At 34.6% G+C, this 18,922-nt stretch overlaps 1 protein-coding gene across 5 annotated transcripts in view; it reads left to right on the plus strand.

Moving 5' to 3' along the window:
* The window catches only part of ATP2C1 (ATPase secretory pathway Ca2+ transporting 1), a 133,567-nt gene that overhangs the window by 59,811 nt on the left and 54,834 nt on the right, over positions 1-18,922 (plus strand). For 4 of the 5 annotated variants that reach the window (XM_054595163.1, XM_054595166.1, XM_054595164.1 and 1 more), the window contains 3 exons: positions 1,909-1,944; positions 5,365-5,426; positions 5,835-5,943. In XM_054595163.1, the coding sequence (XP_054451138.1) occupies positions 1,909-1,944; positions 5,365-5,426; positions 5,835-5,943 (207 nt within the window). Of the gene's footprint in view, positions 1-1,908; positions 1,945-5,364; positions 5,427-5,834; positions 5,944-16,235; positions 16,374-18,922 lie in introns of those variants that run through there. The other variant, XM_054595167.1, reaches the window with a different exon arrangement.

The following is an 18,922-nucleotide window of genomic DNA, read 5'->3' on the forward strand; positions in this document are numbered from 1 at the left end:
TTGGAAAACAAATTAAGAAATGCCTTGATATTTTTCCAGGGATTTTTGGGCACATGTGTTCAAGGGTCAGTGATTGGCACATGTGAGGATTATTTAACAATTTGGTAATATTTTATAGTAACTTTCAATTTGTTTTACTTTCCAGTTGAGACTATATTTTGACTAACTGTGAACTAAAGCCTCATGTTTGTGAAACTAAAAGTATTAACAATGCACACTATATTTAATATGTAAGATTTTATTCTTTCCAGTTAGGTTATTCTAGCTTTCATTGAAAGTCTTCTCTTTTTTTTCCCTTGCCCCTTGTTTCATTGTAGTATAAAAATTTATAGCAAGTACTATCACTAATTAAAGCAAGTAAGTGTGTTATGCTTAAGAACACAGTAGAAATTAGTATAGAGCTGCAATTTTCAAACTCTTGCTTGTGGACTCCCAGCAGTCTCTGAGACCCTTCCAGGGGACATGTGAGGTCAAAACTATTTTCATAATACTAAAACACCAATTGTCTTTTCACTGTAGATATTTGTATCAGTGATATAAAAGCAACAGCGGCTAAACTGTTAAGAGCCTTGGTTTGACTCAAGATAATGGCAACAAACTGTACTAGTAGTTATTGTTTTCTTTCCTTATTTCTCTTAGGAATATTTTTGATAAAACATTAGGAATTTTATTAAATCTTGACTCTTGAGTACATACCTTTTGAATTTCTGTGTAAATGGAAAGTATGCATAAAGGACTTCTGTGTATTGAAGTATAGTGGCTGTCTTGAGGAAGGGTGGTTGTGGTGAGCTGACCTAGCCTTTCACTTGAAAGAATGACTGATAACAAACTGGTTATAAAGACTGGGCTAACGAATACTTTTTTTAACGTGAGTGAAATGAGCATTTCACTTCAAGAAAAACAACTATCAGAATTTGTTACCAGTAATAAAATTCAAGCTTTCAAGTGATAGAATTTTGCAAAATTTTTATGCATTACTATGTGCTAGATAGCTCCCCAATATTTAACACTTTATTCTAATGAGATCAGTAGTGAGTTCAATAAATGTGATTTTTTTTTTTACTATTGTGAAATGTGTTAGCATTTGAAAGATTTGAATAACCAAGTGAATCAGTGTTTTGTAAATGACCAGAGCATGAGGTTACAAAATTTTTAGTGAGAAAAGATGTGTTCAAAATGCAAGATAGATCAGTGGATTTCAATATTATGGGATATGAAAAGTTCATTGATAAAGTTTTATGTTCTATACTGCACATAACTGTTAAGTAGCTAACATTTAATTTTGGTGTAGTAGCAAAGAAAACTATTCACAATCATCTGAAAAGGCTTTTAAAGTATTCCTCTTTTTTCCAACAGTATCTGTGTGAGGCTGGATTTTCTTTATATACTTTGGCCTAATCAACATAGTACAATAGATTAAATGCAGAAGCAGATAAGAGAATCTGGCTTTCTCTTAAGATAGGCATTAAAGACAGAAAAATTGAAAACCACTTCTCTCACAGTTTTTTCGAAGGGGAATATATTTATCATTAAAAATGTTATGTGTTAACATAAAATGGGTTTATTGTATTAATAAGTAGAAATTAAAATAGTAATAGAGAAAATATTTAATATGACAAATATCAGCAGATATTACCTACGTAAACAAAAGCTAGTCCTCAGTTTTTTAGAGCATAAAGAAATCCTAAGATCAAAAAGATCAAGAAGCAGTCTTAGGAGAGGCAAGCTGCTATCAGTTGCTTTTCCCACAGAACAGGGCACAGTTAGGATTTCTTTCCCAGGTGATCTCAATAGTTAGTGTCAGGTATCTTGGCACTACACGTAGAATTAGAAAAATAAAATACAATTAACAGTTATTTCTCAAGTTATAATGTGTGATTTAAAAGAATGTTTTTTTGTTTTGTTTAGGCAATACTTATCGTTGTTACAGTTGCCTTTGTTCAGGTGAGTAGGTAGCCTATTTTGCCAACATGAAAATGATATTTTAGTTAATTGCTTAAAATAATTAAGGTAATTTACAGCAGAATCTGTAGTTATTAGGGGATGGTAATGTTGGTCAGAACAATTTATTATTTATTTATGAAATAATTTCAGAAACAACTCTCCAGGGAAGTTCGTGGGACAAACTTTCTGCTTTCATTTAGGTAGTGGCATGAGAAAATATACTTTTTTATTTGATGGTGTTATAGATACCTGAAGAAGATGGAAACAAACAGCATAGTAATAGATACATATATCCATCAATAGGTTTTTAAAATTTTTTTCCAATTAAAAATTTCAGCCAGGGTTTAAATTCCTCATTCTTCCTTAGATGGGATGTTGTGATCTGGATCAAACTTCCTATTTAGCATAGACATTGAAAGAGTAAATAAACCATGTGAAAAGAAACTCCTTTTAAAAGTTAATTTGAATTATGTGGAGATAATGTCAGGATTTTTATTGACAATTATAGACATGAATAAAAACATAGGTTTAGTTTTATGTTTATTTAAATATCTGATACCTTCTGAGAACATTGTTAGCAAGTTTCATTTTATTAACTAAATGTTCTAAAGCATGGTTAATAAGAATATAAGGAAGGATTATTCTAGTTGAGGAAAAAAGCAATATATATGACCCTGAAGTTCATGTTGTTTTGAGTCTTAAGACTGTATTTTAAGTGACTGGTTATTTACACATAACTTGTTCCTTGGGTAGTTACTGTTGTCCTATAGTAATGTCTAATTTAGTAAGTTTATTAGTTTTATAGAAACCCAGTATAGAAAAACAAGTTAGAATCAGACTGTCTGTAGCAAGTTTGTGAGCTCCATCAGTACTGTCAGGGATCCTGTTTCTAGGAAATCTTAATTCAGGGACCTTGTTAGTCTAGAAGAGGTCATTCAGGCTAGGCATCATTCAAGGCAACTGTTCATTCAGCCATGTGGGGGTTAAGACCCACTGGATCTGTAACTGCAACCCTTTTGCATCTTTAATAATACTGTAGATACATAGAATGACTTTCTTCATTAGGGATTCTTACAATATTATCACTGTGTATGGAAGACCTTACCAGCTTGTTGTTTTGGTAAATAGAGAGCTCCTACCCTCAAAATAAACCAAATATACATAAAAATGCAATTTTAACATAGTGTGGAGTTTTACACAAAGGTAGTGTGTTATTCAATTCAAATGCAGCAGCTGAAATCATCTACTAAATATCTTTATGGTAGATCAGTTGATAGAAAACTCAAAGAATCAAAACATTTATGAAGACTCTAGTTTCAGATTGATAGATCTGGTTTCTTGTACAGATATGAGTCTTTTCCCCAAGGTACCTGTCAAACCAAAAAAAATTCTATAAACATTAATTAAAAACCCTCTCTAAAAAAGTTCCTATGTATTGTCACTTGAACTTATAGTGCTTTGTCAAAAAACTATCCAAAAACACCAGAAATTTGTAATGCTTTATCATTATTTAGTATTTGTGTTTTGCCCGTGTTTTAGGAAGAGTTTTTTATATTTACTTTATATCTGTCCTTTTTTTCCTATTTCTTTTTAATCTCATTCCCCATCCTGTTATGTACCCTCATAACCATAAAAATAGCTAATTGTTTAATATAGTCATATATCAATGCCACCTTATAATAAGTTTAAAATGACAGCTTTTAGGCATTCATTAAAGATGGCTATGAGGTTTTTGGTGGTGTGTTATGTTAAACCGTCATTTTGATAATGAAGGTATCTCTGTAGTTTTAGGGAGTAAAGGCTAAGAAATCTGAAAAGGGAGGTAAAGATTGGGCAGCTTTTATGTCATTTATTTCTAGGATCTAAGGTTGGTGAGTGTTTTCTAGGCTTTTGTGGAAATTTTAGATAATACTTCCAAATTCCTTAATATCCTTGGGGAAGGATGTCTTGTAATTATTATATTTATAGATTTACTCTTAAATTTTTTGAGGAACAAGTGAAGACTGATTTAGTTCTAAGTTATTCTTATACAAGGTTTTTTGGCATTTTTTTATTTGAAAAAGTCTGTGATGGGTATGATACTTTGATTAGTACTAACATTGCAGTCACTTCAAAACACTCCCCACTTTCATTCCCATTGCTCCTCCTCCCTTTTTCACCTGAGATCAAAAGATTGGCCCTGACTGGTATGGCTCACTTGATTGGGTATCGTCCCACTAACGAAAGGTCGCAGGTTCGATTCCCAGTCAGGGCACATGCCTAGGTTCAGTCCTTGGTTGGGGTGCATAGCAGGAGGCAATCACTTCTCTCCCTTGTTTTCTCCCTTCCCCTCTCTCTCTAAAAATAAATAAATAAAATCTTGAAAAAAAAACCACAAAAAAATAGATTGGTGTACTTAGTGCAGGCATGAGACAAAAATAGCAGCGTTGTATGAAACAAGACTGCCCATGGAAATAAGTACTAAATAGTATCACAGTTGGGGCTTCTGAGAATTTCCACTTATGCATAATTCAGGGTGATATGAAAGGTATCTGTCAAGGTAGGGCAAGCCACATCTTATTCCTTGCTTAAGGTATGTTCTTTTCAAGCAGACCTATTCCATAAACCTTTTCAGTTAGCAAGGATCTAAATCCTCAAATCAGATGTTGCTTGCAGTTACATGTCTTTGACTTCTTTGATGATTAAACACTAAAATTATCTTAATTATGAGGCTTACTGAACTTAACTTATAATAACTGAAAATGATATAGTCTTTGGACATACTAATCAGTTTCTTCATTTTCTGATAAATAACTTGACCTTAGGTTTGCACAATGAATATTAAAATGTAAAATTGGAAATATTTAATAAACAAAATTATTTGGTCACTGTAACATTATTTAATAAGGGGCATCCTCCACCAAAAATAACTGAATAGTCAAGGGTTGGAAATATTTTTTAATGTTTTTGTTATTAGCTATTTTGAGTTAAATAAAAACAAAGAACAAGAAAAAACAGGACAAGGTTTTATGTGCAGAATATAATTGCACATAAAGGAAAAGATAAGAATTAGGGAATTAAAAAAAGATTTTATTTACTTACTTTTTAGAGAAAGGGGAAAGGAGGGAGAAACAGAGGGAGAGAAACGTTGATGGGCAAGAGTCATGGACCTCTTGCAGCTCGCGTGCCCCCAGCTGGGGACCTGGCCTGGGACCCAGGCCCATGCCCTGACTGGGAATCGAATGGGTGACCTTTCAGTTTGCAGAATGAATCCTAACCCACTGAGCCATACCAGTCAGGTCTAGAATTGGGAAATTTTAAAATAATGATTGAGATCAGCATTTAGGTAAGTTTAATATGGAATATGTTCTTAGGAACATACATATTACATTTCTTTATAAATGTTGATTTTAGTATTTTGTTCTGCTTGTTTTTACATAGGAATATCGTTCAGAAAAGTCTCTTGAAGAACTGAGTAAACTTATGCCACCAGAATGCCATTGGTATGTTCTTTTGTCTCTGATATGGATTTCTACTCTTAAAAATAGAAATTGAAAAAAAAAATTGAATGCGCTAAAGCAATGACACATTATGGCCTCAAACTTGTTAAACATAAGGTAGAAATCATTAATCCGACATAAGAAAAATTCATGCCCTGTTCAGTGTAGCAAGTTGTACTACTAATACTTTAAAGTTCTGATTTTGATATTGTTAAGGCATGGATTGGTTCAATATATTTTTGTGTGTGCATGTGTGTGTACAACCATGCGCTAAGCACTGTTGTGGAGACAGTGCTGCACAAACAGACCCAGGTGACTATTTTTCCTTAGGCATGTCCATGGGAAATCATTTTTTAAAACAGCGGCATGGCATTCTTTTTGAGCCATGGTTGGTTCTATTTCATGTTACAGTGTGCGTGAAGGAAAATTGGAACATACACTGGCACGAGACTTGGTTCCAGGTGATACAGTTTGCCTTTCTGTTGGGGACAGAGTTCCTGCTGACTTGCGCTTGTTTGAGGTAAGTGTGTTGTCTTAGTCTGTTTGTGCTGCTCCAAAATCCACAGACTAGATTGCTTATCATCAATATAAATTTATTTCTCACAGTTCTGGAAGCTGGAAAGTTCAAGATTAAGGCGCTGGCATGGTCGAAGTCTGTGGAGGGCCCTCTTCCTCGTTCATAGCTGATGCCTTTTCACTGTGTCCTCACATGGTGGAAGGGGCTAGGGAGCTCTGTGGGGTCTCTTTTATAAGAACACTAATTCTATTCATGGGGTACCACCCCTAGGACCTCAGCACCTCTGGAAATCGCACTTCCTAATACCTTCTTCTTCGTTGTTAGGATTTTAGCATATGAATTGGGAGCAGGGAGACACATATTTAAACCATAGTCTTTTATGCTCTGTTTGTGAGAAGTGAATATACTTGGATGGATTTTAAAGAATAGACTATTAGCAGTTTTAAGGATTAACACATGGTTGATTTGAACATTTGGCTTTCTAAAGTGACATATATAACATTTTTATAATCAGTGAGTATACTATTTGTGTGCACAGATCTCTTACCATAAAATAAGATAGAACTTGTTGAGTAAGAGAAGTACTAAGAATGCAAATAAAAATTTAGAAAAGGGAGTGGTTACTTCTGATTTGAGTAAAATTAGAGAATACCTCAGACAACATGGCTTTAGTGATAATATTTAAAGGGTGGGACTGGACAGAGATGAAGAAAATGAAGGAACATTATTTACATCACTGTAATGTGTTCCAGTATATAATATGGGGCTAGAGTATGTTAAGGGTAGAGACTGTATGGTGGGATCAGATTCAGGAGGGCCTTGGATACAAAGCTCTACTTCAGATTTTATTGGTTAGGAATTAGCTTTGAGGATCATATACAGCTGGCAAATGATATTACCCTTAATGTGGCCACAGCATGTAGAATAGATTAAAGGGATGGGAAATGGAGTTAGGCAGGTAGTTTAAAAGGCCCTCACAGCCCATTAGCATGCCAGTATCATCTATTATTGGAATTAACAGGCTGTTTCTTAACACCTATAGAGCTATCAGTCTGTGAATACTTACTATGTCCCAAAACATGCGTGTTCTTATACAGAGGTTATGGGAAGCTTGAGTAACCTTTTGAAGTATAACAAACTTCATTTAACCTTGAAATAACGGTCTTTTTTACAAATACTTAAAATTTACCCCTCGATGTCAGACTGGGAATGTTATTAATTTTACTTTTTTACCTTTTTTCTCCCCTTGGTAGGTCTTTTTGTTTTATCTTTTTACTCATTCTTTTTCTTCCTTCCTCCACCTCAATATTTAGTTTATGACAAGACCTTGGATGATTCTTCCTTAGAGATTTGGTATGCTTGTCACTTAGTATAAATCATCTTCCCCTCCCTAATTTAAATTCATGGAGTTTATGCCATCATTTCCTCTGGAGTGCTTCTCTTCCCATTCAGAAGCAGACTTCCTCAGTGGGTGTTTCTCATTATTGGAACAATTTGAACAGTACAATGACATAGAAACTTCAAAGCACCATTTGGGATGGCAAAGGGTTTTAGGGTTTTCATTTACATAAGGGTTAATTGATCTGTGAATTAATTATCTCCAAGGCTGTGTGCAAATGGGAGAAAACTTTTCAGATTAATATGTAGTTTATCCATTCAGCAACTATATATTGAAGATTTACTATAAATTCAGTAAGAGGAAATTTTTTACCTTTTAAAGCTTGATGCTAAAAATATTAAAGCATATGTTTTATGAAGTAATTTATTAGTTTTGATTGTTTTTCCCTATGTGTTAGCTTCCCAGACACTTCATCAGCACATGTTTTGCTTGGCAGTGCTGTAGTTATGTGGGTTTTCCCACTTTTACATGTATAGTTGAACATCTTTGATTCTCTCTATCCTTTTTCTGTCCTATTTGTTTTACTTACTACCTGGTACCACAAGCAGACTTTTGCAACTACTTTCTCAGTAGATTGAGATGACTTTCCTAAAAGATTAGAGAAAATCCCCTGTTTCTTCTAGATTCAAATGTGCTGACTTAAGACATAATAAGGCAGATAAAGTTGATTTCTCTCCTGTACACAGACGTTTCTGGAATTAAATTGGCTTATTGGAGTGTTGTTTACTGAATTTGGCTGAGGTATGATCTTTGGATGATTTTGTAAGGCCAGCTGGTATTTGATGTTCCTGCATGAAGCAAACTATTAAGATTTAGAGGAAACAGAAAACTCCTCAGTTGGGATGGTATTAATTTCTCACAAAGTACATAGTTTTCTTCTTGTAGACTTGACCCCAGGCCAGGGTTGCCACTTTAGCATTGTCATGTTGCAACTTTAGGGTTTCTGTCATTAAATTCAGTGGTTCAGATATTGACTGTAAATCTTGCCTGGGCCTTCAATAGCATTTTATCATCATATTCAGTGACTTGAGTGCTGTACAACTTTTATCCAGTGTTATCTTTTCATAGGTTGTGCCTTAAGTCAGTTCAGGCTGCTCTAATAAAATAGCATAACTGGGTGGCTTAAAAAGGAGGCATTTATTTCCTACAGTTCTGGGGCTGGGAGGTCCACCAGAATTTGGTTTCTGGTGAGGACTCTCTTCTTGGCTTGCAGCCTTCTTGCTGTGTCTTCACATAGCAGAGAGAATGATCTCTCTCTCCCTTTTCTTTTCCTTTAAAGATTTTACTTATTTATCTTCAGAGAGAGGGGAAGGGAGGGAGAAAGAAAGGGAGAGTAACATTAATGTGTGGTTGCCTCTTGCACGCTTGTCACCAGGGGACCTGGCCCACAACCCAGGCATGTGCCTTGAGTGGAGATCAAACCCGTGACCCTTTAGTTCGCAGGCCAGCATGCAGTCCATGGAGCCACAATCAGCTAGGGCTCCCCCTTTTCTTTTAAAACCTCTAATTGCATTATGAGGGCCTCACCCACATGACCTCATCTAACCCTAGTTACATCCCAAAGCTCCATCTCCAGTTACCTTCCCATTGGAGATTAGGACTTCAACGGGAATTTTAGGGGGACACAATTTATTTCATAAAAGACTGAGACTGTCATTTGTAGACACTGAAAAAAATACTAATATTGGTAACTTGAGGAATTCTGTTTTGTTTTGTTTTGCCCGAGTCGGTTTTTCAAAGCCGGAGAATGTACCCATATGTGTTGGTGGAAATGGTCTTAACAGTTTAGGAGCCTTAGAGTTGGGAGGGTAAAACTTAGAGGAATTGACCTATGAGCATGTTTTCCAGTTTTTTGTTAAGGGTTTTAAGTTTAACTTTTAACAGTATTTGAGAAAAGGCACCACTGGCCCATTAATTAGTGGTAGCCTTTTGTCTGTAACTTTTCTGAGTTGTAACTTAGCTGTAACTTTTCAAGCCTGAAACATTGCTTGAAATGTAGCAAGACTTTCTTTCATTTGGAATGCTAAATGATTGATTCCATTGACATTTTTTTTGTGTGGCTCTTGTACTTTGGGTTAACCCATATTATTCTTTGAAACTATCTTTAACATCTAGACACTGGGTACAGTTACCTTCATTTTTTAAAAAAATCTAATTTTATATGATTTTCTGAATGTATCAAACCTCTTAGAGAACTGCCACTTATGTGGCTGAGAGCCACATACATGGTGGGGCAAATGTATACTTATAATTGTGAGTACGTGAAACAGAGTTCATTGAATTATTATTTATTATTATTTTCCATACAAAAACTGTAAATCTGCTTTTGCTCCACCCTGTATTAGTCATTGCTATAACACTAGATTATCAGACCATTTAAATCTGCGCAGAAAGATACCACTTCTAGGAGTTAAGTTCCACTGCGGGCAACTCAGAAGTCTAAACTTAAAATAGTGAGTCTTCCTATCTCACGCATTTATCTACTTTGTTATAGGATAGTCGTTTGACTCAGTACTTTCCTGTGTCTTCAGGGTTATTGATTCCTGTTTCTTAGTTACCAGGACAAGTGAAAACCAAAGATAATGAGGTGAACGAACACAGATCTACTTTGGCTACCTACCAACTGAAGGAATAAAACTGCACTTAGCCATCATGTCATGTTTTGTAAGACTCACCTTCTTGCACACTCTTGTTAAAGAACCACTAACAAGAAGCTTCCTCTGTGTGGATTAACTCCATTAGTGGAGCAATGTCAGGGCATTATGTAACCTCTTAGTTACAAAATACATTTTCCATTCACTCAGTGAAAAACTTAATATTCTGGAAAACTTAGATTCTGATTTGGTTTGTTATGTTTTTCAAGAGTCTCCAAACATCGCTAGAATATAAGCATGTTGTCATATTTTAAATTTACTTATTTTGGTAATGAAGCTAATTAAGCAAAATGTATTCCTTGTCTTCAGAAATTGGTCTGTGTGATGAAGTCACTTTAGCCACTAATAAATATTTGAGTACTGAGTATAGAACTTTAAGAGAAGCAAATGAAAAAGAAAAAGACACAGTTTGTACTCTTTCTCCTGGGAAACACCAACTTGGAAACAAATGTGATTCAAAGTATAAAATGTGTCTACTTGTGAAGTGAATTTGCCATGTGAATTTAACAAGCCACTTAATATTTTTAGGCCTCCTTTTCTTAAGGTGACAGAGTTGCCCTCGGGCAGTGTATGTTAACTTACGCCTTGTGCACAGGAATCATTTGGGTTTTGTTTTAGAAGTCTGGGGTGGGGCTGAGATTTTGCAGTTTTAACTGGCTCTTAGTTCATGTCAAAAGTGCTAGTCCATCTACCATATATAAAAAGATTTAAAAAAATGGTTTATGGAAATAATCGTATTCCAAACAGTTCACACATTGAAAATGTACCATTAAGTGCTTTTCATATTTACAGAGTTGTGCAAACCCACAGTCTATAACTGTGGAACATTCTCATCACTCCTAAAAGGAAACCCTTAACTTTTAGCAATCCTTTGTGTCTGGCTTCTTTCAATTAATACAGTGTTTTTATGGTTCATTCATGTTGTAGCATGTGTCACTCACTATTTATTGCTTTTTATTGCCAAGCAATATTCCATTGTATGGATATGTCACACAATTATAAATGCATTTACATTTAAATTGATTACTGATGGTGAAGGACTTTTTTCTGCCATTTTGCTGCTGTTTTCTGTGTTATTTTTCTTATGCTTATTTCTTGCACTTTTTTTTTGAGTTTTTTTAAGTGTACTTTGATCACCTACTCATTTCCTTTATCTGTATATTGTTTACTTATTTTCTGTAATTACGATGGGGATTACAGTTAACATCCTAAATTTAGAACAGTGCATTTTGAATTGACACTAACATTACCTTCAGTAGCATACAAAAACTTTGCTCCTAGCTCTGGCCAGGTAGCTCATTTGGTTACAGCATCATACCAATACACCTTGGTTGACGATTTGATCTCCAGTCAGGGCACATGCAAGGATCAACCAATGAATGAATGAATAACTGGAACAATGGACAGAGGTTTCTTTCTCTCCCTCTTTCCCTTCCTAGCTCTCTAAAATCAATTAAAAAACAAACCTTTGATCCTCTGCAGCTCACTTTTTTACGGCCTTTATTTTGTCACAAATACATCTTTATACATTGTGTGCTTATTAATATGGATTTGTAAGTATTTTACATGTTTGTCTTTTGAATTAGGAGAAATAGAGAAATTAAAAACTTAAAATGCACTAATGCTGGCATTTATATTTACCTGCATAGTTATCTTTACTGGAATTCTTGATTTCTTCATATGGGTTTGACTTATTTTCTACTTTTCTTTCATTTCAGCTTAAAAAACTGTTTTGGAATTTTTTGGTGAGGCATTTCTGCTAGCAACCAATTCTTTCAGCTTTTGTTTAAATGAGATATCTTTAATTTTTCCTTAATTTTTGTAAGATAATTTTGCTGAGTATAGAATTAGTTGTTTTGTTTCTTTTTCTTTCAGCACTTTAAATGATCATGCACAGGTCCTAGCCTCCATGGTTTCTGATAAGGAACGGGCTCCTGTTCTTACTGAAGATTCCTTGTATATGAAGAGTGGCTTCACCTTTGCTGCTTTCAAGAGTCTGTCTTTGTCTTTCAATAGTTTATGCCTCTCAGTGTAGGTTTCTTTGATTTATCCTCATTGGAGTTTATTAAACCTCTTAGAAGTATAGATTCATGTCTTTCATTAAATTTAGGAAGTTTTCACCTATTGTCTTTTCAAATATTCTTTCTGCTGATTTCTTTCCTTTTTTTAGCTTTCCTTTTGGTGCTTATATTTGTATGTTCCATGGTGTTTCCCATGTACCTTAGCTCCTGTTCATTTTTCTTCATTCCCCTTTTTTTCTGTATCCTTCAGACTGGTTTACTTCAGTTGTGCTATCTTTAGGTTTGCTTATTTCCCCCCAGATCTGCTGTTGAACCCCTTTAGTGAACTTTTCAATTTTTATATATATCAGCATCAGGATATCTATTTGTTTTCTTTTTCTAACTTTTTTCTCTTTATTGTTGTTCTCTTTTTGTTTGTTACTTATTTCCCTGATTTCTTTACTTCTTTACCTATGGTTTCCTTTAGTTCATTGAGTATAGTTAAGACAGTTGATTTAAAGTCTTTTTAGTATGTCCAGTGTCTGGCTTTCCTCAGGGACAGTTTCTGTCAATTTATTTTTTCCTGTGAGTGGGCCATATATTCCTGTTTCTTTGTATTCTTTGTATTTTTTTTGTTGTTGAAAACTGGGTATGTTTATATATTATAACTCTGAACATCAGACTCTCCCCTTTCTCAGAGCTTGTTTTTGATCATTGAGTGCGATAGTGGTCCATTTTGGTGACTTCTCCAAAATACATTTTGTAAAGATAGTATTTCTTGTCGTGTGTGGTCATTGACGTTTCTGTTTCATTATCTTAGCAGTCACTTATCTCTCTGGAGTCTGAAATGAAAAAAAAAAGCCACTCTCCTGGCCTTTGCAGCTTATCTCTGAGCTGTGGTGCTTCTTCAATATTGAGCTAGACTGTCTACTCTGCCTTCACCTTCATTTCCTGCCTGTTCCGGAGGTGTACACCTAAGGTCCTCAGTTTTTTTCTGAGCGTGCATCTGGTTCTGGGCATACATTTTGCACTGCTTTCCATGGTGTATGTGACGGCCCATCCAAGCCCATGTTCTCTCAAGGAACTTGTACTGTAGCCCCTTATTTTTCAGTTTTTTAGGTGTGTCTGCTGCTTGCCCTGCTCTCTGTCCCTTGTCTGCTCCTATGTTTTTAATCTTTTAGCAGACACCCAGAAAGCTGCACTAGGGTGAGTGGGGGTGTGAAATGAGGTTTAACTTCTGCATAAGTCCATTAGGGAACTGCCAGACAGGTCAAAACACACAACTACATCATTTTAAAAACAAAGACTGCATTAGCTCCCTGATTACCAGTAAGCTGCACCAGGAATATAAGCTTCTGTCCCTACAACCCACTGCTTCTTTGGGGAATGGGGAATAGTGAACAGGTAAACAAAAATTTATGCAGTGCTTTTTTTTTTTTTTTTTTTTTTAAATATGCAGTGCTTTCTTACTAAAAATGAGCCCCCTGTTTTTTTTCATTAAGCTATTCCCTGGTTGCCTTAAGTTTTGTTTTTTTTTAAATCCTCACCTGAGGATACGTATATTGATTTTAGAGAGAGAGGAAGAGAGAGAGTGAGAAACGTTAGTCGGTTACTTTCCATGCACACCCTGATGATGGGGAATTGAACCTGCAACTTACGTATGTGCTCTACTGGGGATCAAACCTGCAACCTCTTTTTGGTGTACGGAATGACGCTCCAACCAAGTCACCCAGCCAGGGCAGTAGCTTTAAGTCTTTGATTCCAGAGTTGATTCTGTCAGTTCTTGCCAGCTTATGACTGTTTTGGTGGAAGGACCAATTCTTTGAATGCCCTACTCCACTATTTTCTTTGACATTTTTCCTGAGTTGTGAGTTTTATATTGACTTCAGTGTATTCTTTTGGTAGGTAAATATGATAAATTGATTTAGAGTATGTTGCTCCTCCTCTTACTGTGATTTATTACTGAAACTTTGCTTTTAAAAGTTTCTGAATTATTAAGCTTATATACAGTCTTATAAAAAAGAACAACTTAGAAAGTGAAGATTTTAAATTAGCTGTTGAAAGAAATTGAATAGATGGTTGAAGGTGTATGGTATTATTTGTGGAATTTAGGAACATTCCTGTGCACTAAAAGCTGTTTGATATAATTGCTTGCACTTGATATATATTTCTGTTACAGTATTATCATTACACAGGTCAGAAAACCACCCCAATCCTAGAGTACTGGGCATGTATGTTCTTTTACATAGTATAATCTTGAGCTGTACTTAGTGTTTTGTTTGTAATTTTTATATTTCAGTGTTTAAAAGCAGTGTGAGCTGAGGAATGCTATTCATGTTTAAAATGCTGAAGAAAAAGAATTTTTTTCTCATTAAGTCACTAGAATTTAAGAAGACAATATGGGAGGATTAGATGTAAGACTTAATTAGTGTCGTTAAGAGTCTCATTTCATGTTGGTAGGAATGAACTGTTGCAAAAATAAATCCCGTTTTGAAATTTGGTTTCTTTTTATAGTCTTAGTGAAATATCTTAGAAATCATTGATAACTGAGTTGTGACCTTTTAATTAGTGGTGACCTGATTAAGTTGAATCTGTGTACTTAAGTCAGAAAGTTAGTAATTTATGCAAGCATTTATCATGGGATGAAATTCATTTCATGTAGCCTCTTCAGTAATTTGTAGCATTTGGTTGACTTTGATTGTTAATAAGTTAGAGCACATGAAGATTTTTAATTACATATTTGTTCATTAGAATAAATAGTATGAGGAATTTTATTTTTGAGAGCAGAACAAAGAACTTTGATCATAACCAGGCAGCTACAGATAAGTATTTTGGAAGATTCTTTTCTGGGGGAAAGTTTTTTGATTTATTTTTAATTCTAGAGTAGAGAGGTGATTGACTTGCAGCATACAGTATACCAGGGTGTTCATTAGTTTGAGAATTTATTTGCAGCCGTCTATTGTTCTGTGTTAATTACAATTAAAATCAATCACTTTTGTTTTTCAGGAAACATTTGTGACTTTGACATTTACTTTCTGCCTAATTTTTATAGGACAAATCTTCTGATTATTTTTTTCAACTGTTTTTATTCTCTAGGTGTTAAATATTCAGATTGTGGATTATATATACATCTAGATTCTTATTTATTTTCTAACTTTTAAACTGCATTGTATTGGGTGGGCCAAAAAGTTCATTTAGTTTTTTCCTTAAAATAAAAGACACATTTTTCATTTTCACCAATAACTTTATTGATTTGGATATTTTGAGTATGTCATTTATCTCCTGCATGGTATAACCTTGATTGTTCTTAATTAATGTCCCGATTTGGTCGCTGTCAACTTCAGCTGGTTTACCTGACTGTGAACATCCAGCGAGAAATCTCCATCATGAAACTTTGCAAACCACTTTTGACATGCTGATCAGTTATAGTACCTTCTCCATACACTGCACAAGTCTTTTTTTCAATATCAGGTATATATTTAGTTTTCTCGAAATAATAAAGCATAATATGCTGAAAATGTTCTGTATTTTCTTCCATCTTCAGTATTAAAATGGTTTCACAAAAATTCATCAATTTTGATTTTTTTTTTAATGAATGCTGATATGACAGCTGTCACAGTACAATCTTAACAAAATTGTTTCAAATGAAGTTAAAGACAACTAAGTGATAATAGGGCCATCTTACGGAAAAAAGCACATGAATTTTTTGGCCAACTCAATATCTCATTCACGCTAGAGTGCCTGAGGAAAAACGAAGAGAAAGTGAAACATTTTCAGTTTCCCTATTCATTAACAGCTCTTCTGAAGGTTTAATATTTAAACTTTTGGCTGGAAGGCATGAAGCTGGCTGATTCTTTAATTTCATTTTATCCTACCTTTCTCTCATGAATGCAGTGAATAAATGACTGTAATATCTTCTCAGGTTAATTAAATTGTGACCTTGTTAAACTGTAATAGGCTCCTTAATTTATTAAATACTACTCTGCTTTGAAATGTCTTCCTTTCCCTCACTTCCTCAAAACTGCTTCCTATAAAAACTCTTGCAATCATCATTAAGAGAATAACTTGTAACTTAGAAGATATTCTCGTTCAACAGACAGTTGAGATCTATGCAGTTTGCTGCATTGATTGTATGATTTAGACAAATTTTATTTATAATATATTCTTGATAATTTGAGTTTTATGAATTTATAATTGTATAGAAAAAAAGATAAGAGTCCAAAGCCTCTCCTTCCTCCTGTTAGTTTGTACACTAAAAAAGATTGATTGCTTTTATGCTAAAAATATACTTTTTTTTCTGCAGAAAAACCTGATCTGAACAGAAAATTCTTACTCTCTTAAATGGTTCTTACACTGCTAAGGCTGACACTCGTGAACTGGGTAACTGACACAGCCAATAAAAGCATGCATTTCCTCTTTTTAAAAAGATTATTTTTATATTTCTTGTCCCTATAGACAACCACCTAATGTTAGTATTTATTCATATTTAAGATTTACATTTAAAGTAAAAAGTCTTCAGTGGGAAAGCAAAAATTTCACCTTTCTCAAAGAAGGAATTCTATAGATGTATACAAGTTTTGTTTGCTTTTAAATATTAGTAGGTCTTTTTTCTAATTAAGAGCTCAGAATATTAACATGCAGTTCTGATTTTTGTAACAAGCATTAAAGAGGAGATTGCTAAATAAAATAAGCTTTGTTGACTTTTGTAATTGACAAAAATAGATCTTTGCCTAACTACTTCTCTTAAAAGAAGTTATAAAGCTGGGGAGGAGAAATAATTTGCAAATTGATCTGCTAAGCAATTGAGATGAACTGAACTTAATTTGTCAACATTTGGGTTTCATCTCCATAGCTTACTATCAATATGATGTTGGTTGAGTTACTTAACATTTTAAAGTGTCCATAAAATAGGGATAATAATAATAGTACTTGCTTGATTGGAGTTGTTAGTAGCTAAGTAATTGTTAGTAGACAACTTAGCATAGATATGTAACATAGTGCTTACCGGGTAGTAAGCAATGAAATGTCAGATGGTTGTTTTTATACTAGTATCATCTTTTAAGAAAGACCTAACTTTTTTTTTCTTACTTTGGTAATAAATGTGTCAGTGTGTAAAGTCATAAAGTCCTAAGATTAATTTGGAAAGAGAAGTCAAGTTATGTTCCCTTGGTAAAGAAAAATTCCATTGCCTTTGAACATGGCAGCTGTTTTTCCTTTTAATCTGTAGTTGTGTTGAAGTAATGAACCTAAGTGTATCTGGCTCATCTTTGCATCCCTAATTATATAAAATGAGGAGCCTTTTAAAGACTGAAGGACTGTTGATCTGTGTTTTAAGGTATACTTCCTATAAGTCTGTTTTAATATTTAAAATCCATCACATTCACATGGCACTAAACTTTAAGGAGATGTCAGGACAGTTCTCTTTGGAGTTATATAATTTATTTTCATTTTGAACATTTAAAAATTTTATGATATGATGTAAACTATTCATTATATTTACAAAGTTATGTCTCTGCCTAACACAAGAACACACCAAGCATGTTCCTGCCCCTGTGTTCTTTGCTCCCTTTGCCTAGAATCCTCTTTTCCCTAATTATGGCCTAACCTTGGGGCCCTACGGTCAGTCAGGGCTCTGCAAAAGGGTTATATACTTTTGAGAGATGTTGTTTCTTCTATCTAGAACATCACTCTTCATCCTTACCATGCTGTGTTTCCCCACTACCAGGCATGGTATTATATCCTCTTGTTTATTTTTCAAGTTACTTTTCCCATTAGAATAATAGGTGAGGGCAGGAACTTTGTCTCCTTTACTGCTGTTTCCCACTGTGTTTGAGATAATAGTGCAGGGGCCTGGCACATTATAAACATTAATAAATGTATGTTAAGTGAAATCATTGGCATTGATCAAATTAAAACAGTTTTATTGTCTAAATGTGGAGAAAGAATCTATGAATCAATTTTATTTTTTTATTGTTGTTACAGTTGTCCTACCTTTTTCCCCATTGCGTGCCCCTATCCCACAGTCGGTCCCCTTGTCCGTGCCCATGAGTCTTCTGTTCATGTTCCTTTGCTTGCCCCTTCCCCTTCTTTTCCCCGTTATCCCCCTTCTCCTCCCCTCTGAACCAATTTTAAATAATAATTTTCTATGAGATTTTTTTAAGGTATTTATGCTAATGAAAAATGACCATTTAAAAAGATGAGGTTCTCGTCCCCCCACCCCACCAAAAAAGAAAAACAGGATTTAAAGTTTAGAGTACTTTGTCTGTAGTATGAACTGTCAATCAGGAGGCCTAATTGAGAGCACCAGGTTAGCTTATAATAGCAGTGAGACTGCACAATCATTTAATTGTTCTGTGTTCATTTCCTTATCTTGTTTCCTTTCCACGTGCTTGGTACATAGTTAGGGTAGTCAGTAACTATTTGTTGGGTGGGTAAGTGAACCTATAAAATGAATAAAATCTTGAGCTAGGTCTTAGTTTCCCAAAGAGTGTCTCAAGGACCCTTGAATAAGAGTCTGGAATAAAATGGATCAAAGACATTTGGAAAACACTATTTCATTCATTCTCAAACTTAAATGTGCATCAAAATTAGCTAGAGGGCTTGTAAATACAGTGTTAGGTTCACCGCCCCCACCTTCGTGTCTGAAGTAGACCAGTGAATTTCTAACAAGTTCTGAGGTTGTGGAGGTGACGCTGGTTCTCCTGGGATCGCAGTTTAACAACTCTGTATCTATATTTCTGTTTAGGCGACTCACCCTAGTATATTTATTGAAAGGTTTGAGAAGCACTGCAGTAGGGAAATCTGTTTAACTATTTCTAAAACTTACTTGACCATAGTGCCCCTGTCTTGTATATGTGTTCATGTGCATCTGTGTGCCAACCATGTATCATATTCCATATGCCTATGAACTCATTTGGGTCTCTTGTTCT

This window comes from Pteronotus mesoamericanus, unplaced genomic scaffold (genome assembly GCF_021234165.1).
Source record: "Pteronotus mesoamericanus isolate MK-2021 breed Mesoamerican mustached bat unplaced genomic scaffold, CSHL_Meso_final scaffold_54, whole genome shotgun sequence".
Classification (NCBI taxonomy): Eukaryota; Metazoa; Chordata; class Mammalia; order Chiroptera; family Mormoopidae; genus Pteronotus; species Pteronotus mesoamericanus.